Raw genomic sequence first — 16,837 nt, 5'->3', positions numbered from 1 at the left:
TGGATTTAGCCTACAAAAATCAAGTACAGTGGTACCTCGGGTTACAGACGCTTCAGGTTATAGATGCTTCAGTTACAGACTCTGCTAACTCAGAAATAGTACCTCGGGTTAAGAACTTTGCTTGGATGAGAACAGAAATCACGCGGTGGCAGTGGGAGGCCCTGTTAGCTAAAGTGGTACCTCAGGTTAAGAAGTTTCAGGTTAAGAACGGACCTCCAGAATGAATTAAGTTCTTAACCCAAGGTACCACTGTACCAACATTCCAGCATGCTAGCCACAACCTTGTTCCGAGGTTACACACAGAAGGGAGGACAAGTGGGATGGGGTTTGTTTCAGTGAAAGTCTTAAGAGGCAGAAGCAGGCCCTGGCAGAAAAGGATGACCTTGAACTAGTCTCAGGAAAGTGGTTTTCGTCAATCAGCTTAGAAAGGTGGGGGTTGGGACAACTCTATGCTGGATACTCCCTGGACTTAATTTCAAAGACAGTGCAAGCCTTTATAGTATCAACGACCATAAAACCCAAATTTTATTCAACACAAAAAATTATACCGCCTATATTTTTATGTTCATTTACATCAATTGTGCTTTTCCTTCCTATTTTCCCTAAAGATAAGGAGCTTTTGAAATTAGCTTATACCATTTTATTTTATTTTAAATAAACATAGACATTTGCATTGCATCTTTACTGTCTGCATCAAGTCAGTCATGTATTAGTAATTTATTATTGTTATTTCTGTAATCTTTGGTATGTGCTAAATGTAGCTCACATAACGATGAGTCGATAAATGCCACACTCTTCTTCCTTATTAAGCAGTTATAAACAGACTGCTTTCATTAACTCGACCTCCAGACAGATAACTTGGGCCTGTTGTAGATGGGTTTGGCAACTGCAATAAATTTCCTGTAGGAGATTATAGATTGAAGTAGTGTTTGAAATAGGTGCTGTAAGGTATCTGCCTCTTTATATTGGCATTTGAGGAGGGACTGTGGCTTCCTATTTGAAAGCTATATTTTTGTCGCACAAAATAGACTGATACATCACAGGCAAATTTGAGTTGCAATAGGAGTAGAACTGAAATACAACTTCAAAATCTGGCATTTCAGAAACTGGAGGTTTTTCATTTTAAACACTTATTTTAAAAAACTTGCTTTGGGGATTTAACTTCACGGGACACTGTTCAAAAATTACTCTTGTGGCTGAACTCTGTGGCAATATGAAACCACAGAAACCAAACCTTAATAAAATCAGTATTACCCCCCCCCCCCATATATATATATCCCTCAAACCAACAATATCATTAATGGTAGAGGAGAATGCAAATGCAACAGTTTGCAAGTAACATGTTCAGGAACATTTTGATATTCTCTAAATTTTCTTTCAGCGCTAATGCTGATGCAATGATACCATCAGGGCCAGACTTTGGGGCTGAAGGCCAAGGAAGGGGAGAGCAAGCGGCATAATGAGGCACCTCCTAAAATAATGTCATCCACTACACAAATCCTAAAAAGTACAGGGGCTCTGATCTGCTCACCTTCACAGCAGAAGTAGCGCTACCTTCAGGAAATAGTCTTGCTCAACACCAGCACCTCCTTTCCAAGGTGTCTCATGTTTGGTTCTATACTGAACAGCGGCAATTTTCAATCATCGGGGCGGGGGGGAGTATGTTGTGACAATAATTAAAGAAAGACAGGTAGAGAACAGGGCTTCAGTGTGTGGGAATAGTCCACCAGAAAAGTTTGGGAAACCAAGGCTTTAAACACACCCCTGTTTACTCTGCATCAAGTGCACTCTGACTTCTGTTTTGGGAAGCGATGTACGCATGACATTAGCCACAATCCACATCCATCTAATATCTATCCTCTTGCTTCTTATGAAATACTGCATTTTGATGGGCTTTCCCCCCAAACAGCTTTGATCCAAATTGAGAAAAAGAACAACAAAATGCATTTTACGGCAGTAATGTGCATGCAGCCCAAAGCTCATCTGACAAGAACAGAAATTACTACAGTATATGAGTGCTCACTGAGTGCTCACAGGAAGGACAGATCCTGAAGTTGAAGCTCCAATACTTTGGCCACCTCATGAGAAGAGAAGACTCCCTGGAAAAGACCCTGATGTTGGAAAGATTGAGGGCACTAGGAGAAGGGGATGACAGAGGACGAGATGGTTGGACAGTGTTCTCGAAGCTACCAGCATGAGTTTGACCAAACTGCGGGAGGCAGTGGAAGACAGAAGTGCCTGGCGTGCTCTGGTCCATGGGGTCACGAAGAGTCAGACACGACTAAACAACAACAACATGTCTTATATGGCTGTTTCTTTGTATATATTTTAATTTTTTGTATATGGATGCTTTAAGGTGGTTTATATCTGCAATGCCTAATAAAGATTTGGAGAAAGAACAATATTTAGTAAGAACACTAAATAATATTTAGCTTCATTTGTTTACAATTCTAGCAAGTGATCCAGTTCATCTTGCAGGGAGGGAGCTATATGGACACACAGGGCACTGAGTGCAGGAAAAAGGGAATGATACGGAGGTGAAGAGAAGACTGTGGTAAAGGACTGGTGTCTGCTTCTACTAAGTTTTCAAATGCCAACAGACAATGGTCTGGCTACTCTGACACTTGCAGTAATTGCAAATGTTAATTAATGGCAATTTTATTTAACACAGGCCAATTTTCTTGCTAAGGACCCCTGTTGTTTTCTTTAATAGTTTCATGCTCCTAGTCCTCTTGATTACAATGCCTCATCCCCTTTTAATTGAGGTTTCATTTAAAAAATGAATTAGGCAAGGCTACGGTATCTGAATGCAAGCTGTTCTTCCTTTTAACTGCCTCAATCAGCTCTTGCTAGCTTAGGGATTTAATATCCGTCCTTCCAGTTAGTTAGTGTGACAGCAGCCACCCCACTGAGTCCAGTCTCAAAAGCTCGGCACCATCTGTAGGTTCTTATTGCATTAGCCAAACATGAACTTAGCAAGGTATGTCCTCTCTGGTGGACAGAAAGGATAAAGCTTCAGGAAGTCAGTGCACCTTCTGCCGTGCCAGGGAAACCCACAAAAACCAATCGCTTCTCGGCCTTTTGGCTAAGATCAAGTGTGGAAACCCACAAAAACCAGACTTATATGCTTCCACCACACGGGAAAACGAAACACGTTATCGATAGAAATTCTTATTGTGCACACTGAGCAATATTGAAATATGAAAGAGAATCTTATTACTCCAAGGATGTTTAAAGCATTAGCATGGTTGAAAGAGGTGCAATTAGCCACTTCCCTGCTTACCAGCAGTCTGTGATTTTGCAAACCACTGAACCCCACCTTAAAGAGAGTTGTGTGGTATCATGAAAACCACAACCAGTTCAACACAGAAGCATATTTTGAACCTAAGCTGCTGAGTAAACTTCTGTAGCATTCTACTCGGGTGGTTGGACATACAGTGGACTTAATTCGTTCTTAACCTGAAACTGTTCTTAATCTGAAGCACCACTTTAGCTTATGGGGCCTCCCGCTGCCACCGTGCCGCTGGAGCACGATTTCTGTTCTCATCCTGAAGCAAAGTTCTTAAACGGAGGTAGTATTTCTGGGTTAGCGGAGTCTGTAACCTGAAGCGTATGTAACCTGAGGTACCACTGTATATAGTCAACAAGAGGTAGGTATCAATCAGCACTATCAGCTGTTGAAATAAAACATACTGGTGCCTGAGTAGGGCCTCCAGGCCACAGAATGTATTTGAGCAGCTCTGAGGGAAAAACCGGTGGGTTTCAGTGGGTCAGGGGTTCAAGCCTAGCTCATACTCTTTCTGTGCACCTAAAGCAGGGTTTGGGAGATTGCGACCCTCCAAATGTCGTTAGACTCCAGCTTCCATCACCCCTGTCCGCCGGCCATAGTGGCTGGGGTTGATGTGAGTTGGAGTCCAACAATATTTGGAGAGGCCTTGGATTTCTCATATCTGATGTAAAGCTTGAAAAACAGCAGAGGAAGAAAAGGAGCTGGCTTTGCATCTTCCTCTGTCAGCAGCTGGTCCAAAAGCAACACCCACACCACCCACACATGCACAAACCCTGGCCAGGATTAGTAAACCCTAAAGCTGATTTTGCAGCAACTTGTCTCACATATTGGCTAATAATGGATAGCTAAAGCATCTATTGCAGCTGGATCCCTTTGAACAGCCTAGATTTTCAGTATTTATTTATCTCTTTAACAAAATTTATATACTGCTTGATTGTAATAAGACCTCAAAGCAGTTTATAAAAAAGTTAGCAATGCAAAAGTCAACATGTTGGTACAAGCTATATAAATTGACTTTGTTGGGCTGAAATAAACAGTCTAAAGTCTACTGTACATCTACTACAGTAGATGAGGACTTTCACATGGGAAATGTGAAGTTGTTTTTCATTGGCATGACAAGCTTCTGTTTCAGATACTACATTTTGCCCATTACTCAAACCTCAGTATAGTCAATAGGAAAATATGATTTTTTTCCCCCAGCTATTAAGGGAATCAAAAATTGGAGTACTATTTGAAATACGTTTCTGCAAGAATCACAAGCACCTATTGGACAGTGCCCATGACACTCACCGAGGATGTATAATACAACTCCCTCTCATCGATCCTGAACCCTTCTGTGACCTGTTCCTTTTCATCTTTACATCTATGAGTACCTTATTTGAGAATAGTTTTCTGTTATAAATATTGTTGTTTCTACCAAATGCTTTTATTACATTCTCTTTCTGAAACTGTAAGACTGAAAAATTCTCACAAGATTTTGTTTCTTACAAGAGGCATGATTCTTTTCAGGAAGCGCTCGTTTGGCTTGGGTTTTATTGTTCCAAGAGCTATTTATCTTTCCCAGCAGTAAGAGTGATTTAGCCTATTGCGTCTCATTCTATAGAAAGGGATTTGCTAGGTTAACTGGAGGGACAGCACATGACAGGTATGGGATGCTTACAAGGGGGGTGGCGTAGCTTGCTTGGTCATTTGTGTAAATGAGCAGTGCTCAGATGTAATCCAGCCATAATCCCATTTGTACTTCTTAAGGGTTGAATCATGTACGGCAACTAGTAGTATATTGACTCAGGCAAACTATCCTCTTTTAAAACCCCACAGACAAATGTGCAATTGTTGGTTACTCAAGAGGTTAGTGAAAAAATTAATGTGGGATGCCTCTACAATTGCCAGCTTTAAGGGGGTGGGTTGCTTAAATTAGAAATTTTAAACCAATAAGATTAACTTTTCTGGCAGCACATATGAATCCTCTAGCTCTTGACTGGGTGTGTGGGTGGATGTTAAAGAATGCTGGGAACTGTAACTCTGTGAGGGGTAGACAACAGTGCCTGGAATTCTTTGAGGGAAAGAATGAGAGATACTTTAAAGGTGCGGAGTGTACGCAGAAAAAGAAGGGGATGGAATAATTCACCTAAGATGAAAAGTTAAGGTAAGAGGAGTGCACAAACAGTTTTTCCTCATTCTTAGTTCTAGAATATGAGGGCATCAAGTGAAGCTGAATGCTGTAAGATTTCAGGCAGACAAAATAAAGCACTGCGTCATACAGCGCAAAACTGGAACTATGGAATTTGCTCCCATAAAGTGGTAGTGCCAGCCACCAGCTAGGATGGCTTTAAAAGAGGACTAGGCGAATTAATGGAGGGTACGGTTGTCAATGGCTGCTATCCATATTGGCTACATTCTACCTCCAATATCAGATGCAGTACCAGTTGCCTGGTACTCACAAGTGAGGAGAATGCTGCTCTGCTCGGGTCTTGCTTGCAGGCTTTCCACAGGCATCTTGATTGGTCACTGTGAGAACAAGATGCTGGACTAAATGGGCTTTTGGCCTGATGCAGAAAGGCTCTTAGAGGAGCCTCCCTCTAACCTTCCCCACTCATAGCAAGGCATTCCTCTACGCAAGAAAGGAAAACCTTGTCAGCATCCTTAAGCTTATCTAATAGTAGTGGCAGAGAAAGAGGACTGATAGGAGGTGAAAGGTGTATAGTTCAAATGCTAGACTATACAATCCTCCTTCGATTAAAAACCCAATGTTGAGTGAGGAACTTTGTTCAATATACTTTCCTACAGTCATAATGATCCCTTGTGGTTTTGTTTATGTTACTCTACCTATTTTGAATGCATTCCCCACAAAATATGCATTTTTAACATGAATTTTAAAGCACATTTTTGTATGCTTCTTGTGTCAAGAACTGCACTGCGAAATCTAGAGAAGCATGGGATCTCATGAATACATCCCAATGTATGAGGGCAGGAGGTTTAGATCTTGCCATTTCATACTAGAATTTTGCAAAGCACACATTTCTTAAACATGCTAATCGTAAGTACATGGGAGTGTCCTTAATTTAATGTCCAAAATGTTAGAGGGAAATAACCCTGCAAATAGGGGCTCTTGACAAATAATGTTATTTGGCTTGAAATTCAAGGGCAAAGGGAATCCCCCCCCCCCCCGCTCCTCTCTAAATGGTACTCCTGCTGTGTGTTGTCCAGTGCTCTGCTTCTGTGGGGAGACTGACAAGAGATTTGCAAATTGGTTCCAGCTGTGAGGCTATCAGGGAACAAATATTTAGAGCATAGGCCAATTTCACACAGGCAGGCGCAGAAGACCAATTGTCACTGAGATGTGAGCTAAAATAAACCTTGTTGAGGTCTGCTCTCATATTCCAATGTGTACTCAATTGCATTTTACCCTCTCAACAGCTGGCAGTGCATTATGGGTTGCCTCTGAAACTTCTCAGATCTGTACAAGTGACATATTGGGTGGCATGGAGGGGTTTGATTTTAGCAAAGGGAACTTCAAAAGTGCTGTTGCATGCCTGATGTTTGCCACGTAAATACAGCTTACTTAGTCTTGCAAAGGCCTTTCCCAGTGGACCCTGATATTTTGTACACTTTACAGCAACAGTATGATCACAAACCACCTCCAAACTGGTTAAATCTCTAGCCGTAACAAACATGTTAACCTTAAACACCCACATACTCATAAAGACTTTGAGCCTAGCCTGAACATTTCCAATGCTTGTACAGTTTCTGTCTGTATCTACGGTCTTTTCTATCTCCATCTTCTCCTTGCAGGGATGGGTCTAAACTCACTATCTTTACATATTTTATGACATCATTTCCTTGATAAGCATGCATGGGCCTCTTTCAGTAAGCTTACAATTCTCAGAGACAAATAGGTTTGCACATGTATCTATCTAATTGATCAGAAGTCTCAAGAAACTTCTTGAAACTTTTAATTCAGTTTTTTGATCAGTTATTCACCAGACATCTAGGGTTCGCCTCCCTACTAAATGCACTGATTTGCAAGAAAGTTGGTCTCAGCCTTACAATACTCACTTACCTCTGAGTTTGAAGTATTTCAGATGGTTAGCAATAGCCTGCTCAATAGACTCATCTGGACACACTTTAACTCCAGTAGGAAAGAAAATTGATCTCTTTCTTCGCAACAAGCGTCTGCTGAATTTCTCAGATTCCCTGAAATCAAGAAGATGCTTAGAATCTGGAAACTGGGGAAAGCTTCTAACTGATCGCCAGCCATTTGGTGGAAGATCTGATGTAGGCTCCTTGGCTTCTATGTCCTCTGTAGCTGAATAGGTTTCTTCTGCAAAATTACATCACAAACAAATCTCTTTAAGTAGCTGCACATATATTTCACAATACCACTGAGTTTCAGTTAAATAAATAGATGCAGAGATGGATCTAGACTAAAGTTGTTAATCGTACTCAAGAGCAGACCCATTGAGATTAATGGGTCTACTCTGAGTATGATGAACATTGGACATCATCCTCAATAAGTTGAACTAAAGTCCCATTGAAATTAATGGCACAAATCAATCTTGACTCAGCTTAAGCCCCAATAATTTAAATGGACATAAGTTCAATTAACTTTGTATGGATCCGTTCCATAACATTTAACCAAACTAATTTGTTTTGTGTATGCTTATTTCTGTATTCATTCAGGTAACATAGGTGCTAATAGAGACAGAAGGTTCTGGCTCCTGCCCTTCCTGTTTGGTGCTATATTTTAATAACTATCCAACATGCACCATTATTCTCTTGTTCTTACTATGTCACTCTAAGGTGGTTGCAAATAAAATGTAAATCTTCAGTGTAAGCCTAGCTAAAGAAATCTAACTTGTTCATTATTGTTTTCGCTTAGCACACCAATATAATGGACAACACCAAATAATGGTCTATATTTCAAAGGAGGCTATCTTCACTAAGTTTGTTTTCTACATGTCCCCCAAATATATTTTAAGGTTATATTGGTTGTAATGAGTGAATGCTAAGGAAAACAAGGATTTCTGCTTGCACAAGGACCTGGAAGACATAAATGCAACTGCTTTACCCTATTACAAAGACATTATATCATTGCTTAGGTGTAGATACATCATGTTCTGCCAAGTCCTTTCTCACAGAGACATGGACTAGTGTAGTAGTCTTCAACTTTTGCAGACCCAGGAGGACCCAACTTTAATACAAACATGCATTTGATGGGCCATTTCCTTTTTTCTTTACTGTATATTGGTAAGTTGGTAGCACAGCTGCTGTGACCCATCTTAGATCAGGCTGTGACTCTGAAGTGGGTCCCAACCCAACAGTTGAAGACCAGTGATCAAGTGTCACATCTCACACATTGTAAGACAGAATTACTCCATGTTACAGGGCTTGCAGCAATTTATTTTAAACCTGTTTACAACATCCTGCAACTAGTAGAAGACAAAAACACATTAAACCTGCCACAATTTATGTATCTAATTTCATAAAGGAGTTATTATCGAGTGGACGGCTGATGTGTTCAAGTCATGTTGTATTAAATTTTGTATTTGGGAACCAATCACATTTTTTCGTTCATGTGATGCACCTCAAATGACTTGCTTCTACAAGTGCAGGAATAATCATTTTAACTTGGAAAATTAGATAGGGGGAGATATCTAAACAGTTAAACAGTCCAGTAAATGAAAGACAGCAACTACAGCCAATATAGACTACCACATAAAAGTGTTATGTGATATCAAACTGAACAGATAACTGTAACTACTTAAAAGACCATATAGCAGCCTATTGGGTGAAAATCTATAGGCAGATGGTATGGGAGATGGGAAACATTATTAATTGTAGAGTGAAGCCCTATTGCAACAAAAGTTGCTACATTAACATTAATGCAAAACAGATACTCGGTTTTTCACTTACCTCAGCACGTATATATTTCAGTGGAATATGCTAGATGTGGACATATAATGGCCCACTACTAATTTCCAGCTACAAACCTTGTTGAAATTGGTCTGACTCTGTATACATGTAACCCTATTTTCTATCACTCTAAAATATTTTTTTTTGGTAAACATAAGATTCAAAGACAGTTCAGAGGATGGCAGAAAACAGGAGTATTTTCTTACCTGCAAATGCTTGAAATTCCCCTTCAATCAATATGAATATCCAGACTCCTAAGTAGATCTTCCAATAAAAGTCACACATATTTCTTTCGGATTTTTTTTTTAAAGGCAAAGGGAAAATAACCAAGTTCCTTTTTAGCAGTGCTAGCTGACCTGAACGTGTTAACCATCCAGTAACAGTCTGTTCTTAGAGAAGGTCTGGTGTCACTGGTAATTATCTTGGATTAAAAAAAGGATTGATTTCTGCAACAAAAGTGAGTCCCAAATGTCTACAATTGTTTTGTTAAAAGAAATTATTCCATTTTCATTTTGGGAATCACAAGAGGCGGCGAAGAAGAAGCTCCTTGATGTTAGCCAATAGACCAGAGAGATAATTTTTCAGTTTTAAGCTGGCCAGCTAAGCCAGATTTACCAGAGCTTGTCATGTCGTTAACTGGCAGTCCACACAAGGACAGTACCTTTCACACTTAATTAAGAACAATTTTCATTGACTGTCTTAAAAGAAAAGCAGCAGCAGCTTGCTGTCCAAACAATAACTTATGTTAGCATCATGGTCATTGCTTGGAGATTCTCTTTCGAGGGTGCTTTTGCTATTGTCATAAGAGACCACAACTGATCCATTTTAGCCATGTGACAACCCTCAGGTATGCTGATGCAAGGTCCTGTCTATTGTTCTTCCTGGCAATTTCTCCACCCCTACCCGTTTTGAGGAGACAGGGCAAAAAGAATACACCCTCCCATCAGGTGTCAAACAGATAAACAACTATATGACTTAGAAGACATCTGAAGGCAGCCCTGTACTGGGTAGTTTTTAATGTTTGAGGTTTTGTTGAGTTTTTATGATTTTGTTGGGAGCCGCCCAGAGTGGCTGGGGAAACCCAGTCAGATGGGCAACATATAAATAATAAAATTATTGTTGCTGTACTAGGTAGTAGAAACAGTGATTCTCATCCTTTCTGTTTTGCATAATCGCACTAAACAAAAACATGTATTTTATACATGCACATACTGTGCATACAAGCGGCAACTATTTGGCGGGGGGTTCCATGGGTCAGCAGAGCACATATAAGCATGGCCTGCCCCACTTCTGTTGTGCCCTCTTCCGGGTCCCAAAGGGCCTGCATATCAATTGGATGTGCCTAAAATGGTTGCTGCCTATACTGGAAATGAAAACTAACTAGAACACAGAATACACAGCATACTAAATTGCACAATACCAGGGATAGACAATGTAATGCTTATGGGCCCCATTGAATCCAGCTAGAATAGTAGCCAACATGGTGCATTTTAGATGGAGTTGGAATCCCAGCTCCCATCAGCCTCAGCCAAAATTGTCAGTGGTCACGGATGATAGGAGTCAATAGTCCAACATTAGGAAAGCACTGTGTTGGCTATTCTTGACCTAGAATACTCCCACCAAACTCATACCCTGGAACTACCAGCACAAAAGACATCACAGGTTGGAGAGAAATCCCAGCCTTTATATTGCCCAACCTCTGCATTTTGTTACAGGAAAGGCATTGGCACAGCTCTCTAGCACTGGTTAGCCATGAAGGCAGAGGCTGAGTGGTGTAGTGGTTCAGAGCGGTGGACTCATAATCTGGTGAACAGGGTTCACTTCCCCGCTCCTCCACATGCAGCTGCTGGGCAGTGGCGTAGCGTGGGTTGTCAGCACCCGGGGCAAGGCAAGTAATTTGTGCCCCCTAACCCGTGGATTTGCGCCCCCTAACCCCCAGATGTTGCGCCCGGTGCAGCCGGGCCCCCCCCGCACCCCCCACGCTACGCCACTGCTGCTGGGTGACCTTGGGCCAGTCACACTTCTTTGAAGTCTCTCAGCCCCACTCACCTCACAGAGTGTTTGTTGTGGGGGAGGAAGGGAAAGGAGAATGTTAGCTGCTTTGAGACTCCTTAGGGTAGTGATAAAGCGGGATATCCAATCCAAACTCTTCCTTCTTCTTCTTGTAACAAAAACAACTGTACAACCGAATAGCAAATAAAAGTCTATATTCTGCACAGGAAACACCTATTTAATATACTCTCCACAAGGGCTCCTAAACTAGTGGCTGTACACTTCTTACCATCAGCTTGTAGCCTTTAGGACACTGAATGATTTTGGGGAAGGGACATGATTTGCATGGAAGAGATCCCCAGTTCATATCCCCTGACATTTCCAGGTAAGGCTAGGAAAGATTCCCACCTGAAACTCTGGAGAGCTGCTGCCTGTCCATACAATCCTTATAGACCAGGGGTCTGCAACCCGCGGTTCCGGAGCCGCATGTGGCTCTTTTACACCTTTGCTGCGGCTCCGGGGTGGATAGTAGCGAGGGGAGGAGGTGCATTGCACGCCCCGACACTCCCCACTGTGGCGGGCGCTGTACTGGCTGTGACGTCGCATGGGGGCGGTGCGTGCGTTAGTCACGCACCGTCCTGACGTCACCTTCCCGCCCGTCCGCCCGCTACACTGTAAGGGGCATGTACGCTGGTCACTGCATTGAAAGGGAGCATGTACTCTGGTCACTGTTTTGAAGGGGAGTGAAGAACACACACACACAAAAAGGTAACTTGTTAATTTAACGTTTATTTCTATGGGGAGTAATTCTGAGGGGTCAAACAAAGAAATAATAAAAAAGTGACAAAAAAGTTATTTTTATAATGATGAGTTTTGCGGCTCCCAGTTTTTTTTTCTTTGGAAACGGGTCCAAGTGGCTCTTTTTGTCTTAAAGGTTGCAGACCCCTGTTCTAGACAATTGCATGCAGAACTTTAAAGTTTGCATACTGATGTGGAAAATGGGGCAAACTGAACTTAAAACTGAAAAAAACCCTTAACTGTATGCATGTAAGATATGTGGCCAATATGGTGTAATGTCTTGGTAGACATGCATCAGAACAACCGCACGCCTTCATCTACCCCAGCTGTAACATAGCATGCCTCTCTTGTACTGGTCTCAACAGCCACAGCAGGTGCTGTAACTCTCCAACAGTTTGTCTTCATCCCTGAAGGCACACTCTTCCATTGTCTCACGAGACAAACAACTGGACAGCCAGGGACACCAAAGTTTAGTCATGTGAAGCTGGCCAAATTATTACCTCACAGGATTGTTGTGAAGATAAGAGGTAGGGAACCCGGTATATGATCCTGAGCGAATGGAAGGGTAAAAAAAAAATCCAACAAACAATTATGTTCTAACAAAGTTGCTGCTTCTTTTAATTTGAAAAAAAACATACAAATGAACTCAAGATCCAAAACAGGCAGGTAATTTTATGGAATAAACTTAAAACAGACATTACAATTTATAAGAATTAAACACCCATCCACTCCAATATGCCATTCAATATAAACAACGTGACCATTCTAAATTAATAAATAAGTTTGGAGGCATTTATTGCTGCTGGGTTCTTACTGAGATGCTTTAGATTCTGGGGGAAGACAGCCCTGCAAGCTTTATCACCTTGTACTCTATATATACTAGGGCTGAGATGGTTCTTCTTTCCTTTGGTATTCTCATTGATATGAAGCAAGTCAATAATACATTAGAGAAAGACAGTGTGGAGCTCATATGAGAATGAATGAAGATCTGGCTGAACACGAAACATGTAAGCCCCATGAAAGTTACACCAAGACGATTCACATTCGAATGGCAAAGGACATGGGAGTATTTTCAACAGAAATGTGAGCAGAAAATCCAATTAAACAGCCATAGGCCAAGAAATATATGTGTCAAGTGCCCCTGCTAGGTACCATTGGCTGTAGTGAAAATACTTAGCAAAGTAACTTCTAAGCAACTTTTTCTTTTTTCTGTGACACTTATTTTGGCTCAGTGCCACACTTCTCACATACTTAAAAAAAAGGAAAAAAACATAGTTACTATGTGCATACAGAAAATGTACATTTGAGGGCAACATCAAATGTCTATTTTGCTGTGATTACATGTATTGGAAATTTTGTTTCAAAATATCTGGAATCATAGCGAAATACACAATCTTACCATGTTCACAACTGGCAGTGTATGTAGTCTCTCCCCCGCCCCCCTTATCTCATGCAGTAAAAAGGGTATGCAACGCGAGTTTTCAAAAGTATTTGTACTTGACAGCCATTACAATTTCAGTAGTCAATGCAAAGAAACAAGTATTTCTGTGCTTAAAAGAAATTTTCACTTCAAGTTTCCGGGCTTTGTCTTGTTTGTCCCAAGTCATTAGTGGTGGTTCTAGTTTATAATATAGGAGTTCTGGGTCGCTGTTGTTTTAAACACAATTTTCAAACACAGTAATGATATACAACCCCTTCTCTAACAGGTCTCTTATTCCTTCTGTTATGAATTATGGCAGAAGCATGTCCGTGAGCAAACTCACATCTTTCTGAAAAAAGGAACTATATTTATTCAGTCAGTGCTTGTAGCTTATCAAATACATGATCAATCCAGATTTAAATATTTGACAATGTAACACAAATGACTTTTACTTCAGCTGAACCTCTTGCATGATTAGCTCTTCCTACAAGTATAGGTACTTGGGGGAATCACAAGCATTCAGCTTTTCAAAGTATATTATGTCTCTGAAATAACTGAGTCAGTGCCTGTTTTAAAACCAGCAGTTTTCCCTTCCATAGAATTTGGTTACATTATTCACAACGTAACCCTGCGCATGCTTACCTGGTTCTAAGTCCCATTGTGTTCTGTGGGACTTAACTTGCAGGTAAGGGTGACAACCAATGGTGCCCACCTGATTGTGCAATGGAAATGCAGTGGGGCTTCTGGTTTCTCTTCTCCTTCAGTTCCTGCCACCCACATACCACAAATTCTGCCCCAGAGTCCCAGAGTGGGCGGCTGGAGAAGCAGAAGAGGGAGAAGCCCCTCTGCACAAGCAAATGCTTACTCATGCTACATGGGTTTCACCCCAAGTGAAAACAGGATTTTAGCCCAAATGATTAACAATCACATTCCTCTCCCCACTCCCCACAAACAAATACAATTACTGAAACACTAAAACAACTCTTGCCAGGGTGATGCCCTGTCAGATGTAAGCTACAACTGTATCCAGTACAGCGAAGACCATATGGCCTTAGATTATTATATAGTGAAATACATAGTATTCATAGCATTCGTTTAACTGCTGCACAGCAGAGAACGATTACAGCTCTGAATCTGGTTTAAGTGATCAAGTCAGACACAGGAAAAAAAACCGAACATCTCTTTCTAAATTTCAGGAATGGTTTTACATTCCACTCTTGAATTCCAAAAATGCAACAGAGCAAGGTTTTAGGCATGTCAACTTCTAAGAAAGAGCAAGGTATGTCAGAATCCAAAAAAACAACAACACTGAGACCAGTAGCATTTGTGACCTATTCAAAGCAACCAGAATAAACATCTGTTCAACAACACCATTTTTGACATGGGAGAGATGTCTGCAAGAGCACACACCATGACTTTAAGACATCACAAGGGAAGAATCCCTACCTAAAATGGGTTGTTAATGTCTTCCTTTCGTGTAGTTTCACACAGTTCCAGATGTATCTGGAAACTAGGAATGAACCCTTTAGGGCTAAAATGTTTTCCCATCTCTGCAGCACATTCCAGTTATGCTGCTTCTATATTCCAAATAAAATTGGTCGATGTCACAAATATTTACAAGTTACATAATTGCTATTTTGTAGTTCCATTTTCTCACAATGACCTACAGATCAACTCGGATATAAAATGCACACAATTTTATCTGCAGTTTTTCTTCTCTGCAAGAATGGAGGCACAAATGCTGCTGATCGGATTTCCAGTACGTCTGGGACAAAGTTCTTTTGCAAAATCGGAAGGAAATTCAGGCTAGCTTTTGGTGCCACTCTGCTGCTGCAAGTGAAGCTGCAAGACTAAGTCTCTAATTTCTTCCCGCTTGCTTCTCACCATCTGGCGAGGGAACCACCGCTCCAGGTGCATTGGAAGTTCAAAGTTAACAATAGGATTCTGGTGATTAAAAAAGAGAGAGAAAAGGGTAGTGTTACATTAATTTAAAAAGGCACAAAGACACAAAATATCCTGCTCTCCTGGCAAAAAATCCCACTGTTCACTTCGTATTAAACAAACTATAATTAAGACAAACATACGTTGTCAATGAGTTGGGGGGGGGAAAGGGTGCGTGGAATGAGTTTGTGCACTGTTGCTCTTCCGAGAACTGTTGCACAATGCTGGATAGAACTGCACTTCCAGGAGCTGCCTAGAACAGGCATAGGCAAACTCGGCCCTCCAGATGTTTTGACACTACAACCCCCATCATCCCTGACCACTGGTCCTGTTGGCTAGGGATGATGGGAGTTGTAGTCCCAAAACATCTGGAGGGCCGAGCTTGCCTATGCCTGGCCTAGAACAAGTGCAAGCCCATATTGGTAGTTCATGGGGTGAGGTGTCCACATCCATCCAACTACTGCTAAACATTATGGATACTTAATGTTCTGTTTATGCTCTGCCTCTTAAGATTCCCCAAGCCTTGTCCTCTTATTGTAATATGAAGCTAATAAAAACTTGGGTGCAAAGGCCTGTGCCGATTATTTCCTCGATTTCATTTTGTTGATGTTTTAGTGTTATGACACTAAAATATGTTAATTTCTATTACTGATTATTTTTTTATTCTTAAGCCTCTTTGGATCCTTTTGGAATCTATATCCATATCTATACAGATAAGTATTTAAAGTAAGATGAATAAATGAAAAGGGTTGCTCGCTCAGAGTTTTCTCATAGAATGCCAGAACTGCAGACCAGGAAGGGGATTCAGAATAATCAGAGTCCCCTGCAAAGAGACAAGAAATCACAAAACCCGCCACATATTCATGAAAAAGGAATAAACTTATGTTGTTTGTAAATTTAATCAAAGGTTAAATCTGCCTGCAAGCAGAATAAATAGTTACTACCAAGTAGATAGGTCATTCTGCACCAGATATTGAACATAAAGTAAATCCAGAAGCAGTAACAAAAATAGCTAAGAATGAAAATACTACCCCCCCACCCCAAGCAGGCACTGGAAGCTATCAAATCAGCCTTCCCATTCCTCAAGTTGCCTATGGAAGGAAGGATTTGAAAGTTCTATCCAGAAAATTTAAAATGGCATCCCAAAGGACCACTGAAATGCTTTGCACCTGGAAAAAAGTTTCCACGTATTGGAGTAAATATACTCCACAGTCGCTATTGTTATGCTGCTTGGGAACTCTCGGACAGAAATCCACCATTGTTGATTTGTCAAACACCCGAAATGTGCGTTTTGCTTCACACTCTGCTTCTAGATATCTGAAATAAAAACAGAGAAATATATGGTGGGTGGATGCAGGTTAAGACTGCAATCCTAAACATGTCTACGCTAAAGTAAGCCCTAAAGGTTCCAACGGGGATTACTTCCAAGTAAGTTGTAACCTAAGTTAGCTGCATTTATATCCTCGTCAACGTGGAAAGCTAAC

At 41.0% G+C, this 16,837-nt stretch overlaps 2 protein-coding genes across 10 annotated transcripts in view; both read right to left on the bottom strand.

The window, feature by feature from the left end:
* Positions 1–9,830, bottom strand: part of IMPG2 (interphotoreceptor matrix proteoglycan 2) — a gene marked incomplete at its 5' end in the record, with an annotated part of 60,195 nt that extends 50,365 nt beyond the window's left edge. Inside the window, 2 exons of the mRNA XM_083612063.1 lie at positions 7,350–7,610; positions 9,818–9,830. Of these exons, the coding sequence (XP_083468189.1) occupies positions 7,350–7,610; positions 9,818–9,830 (274 nt within the window). The remainder of the gene's footprint in view (positions 1–7,349; positions 7,611–9,817) is intronic.
* A 2,756-nt stretch (positions 9,831–12,586) lies between these two features.
* The window catches only part of SENP7 (SUMO specific peptidase 7), a 39,748-nt gene continuing 35,497 nt past the window's right edge, over positions 12,587–16,837 (bottom strand). For all 9 annotated transcript variants that reach the window (XR_014547549.1, XM_083611483.1, XM_083611487.1 and 6 more), the window contains 2 exons: positions 16,523–16,670; positions 12,587–15,356 (listed from right to left, as the gene is read on the bottom strand). Coding sequence is in view for 8 of the 9 variants with exons in the window: in XM_083611483.1 (XP_083467609.1) it covers positions 15,219–15,356; positions 16,523–16,670 (286 nt within the window). In the remaining variant the exon portion in view is untranslated. The remainder of the gene's footprint in view (positions 15,357–16,522; positions 16,671–16,837) is intronic.

Source organism: Podarcis filfolensis (assembly GCF_964270895.1).
Source record: "Podarcis filfolensis genome assembly, chromosome: 4".
Classification (NCBI taxonomy): domain Eukaryota; kingdom Metazoa; phylum Chordata; class Lepidosauria; order Squamata; family Lacertidae; genus Podarcis; species Podarcis filfolensis.
This window is presented reverse-complemented; position numbering and strand designations above follow the sequence as displayed.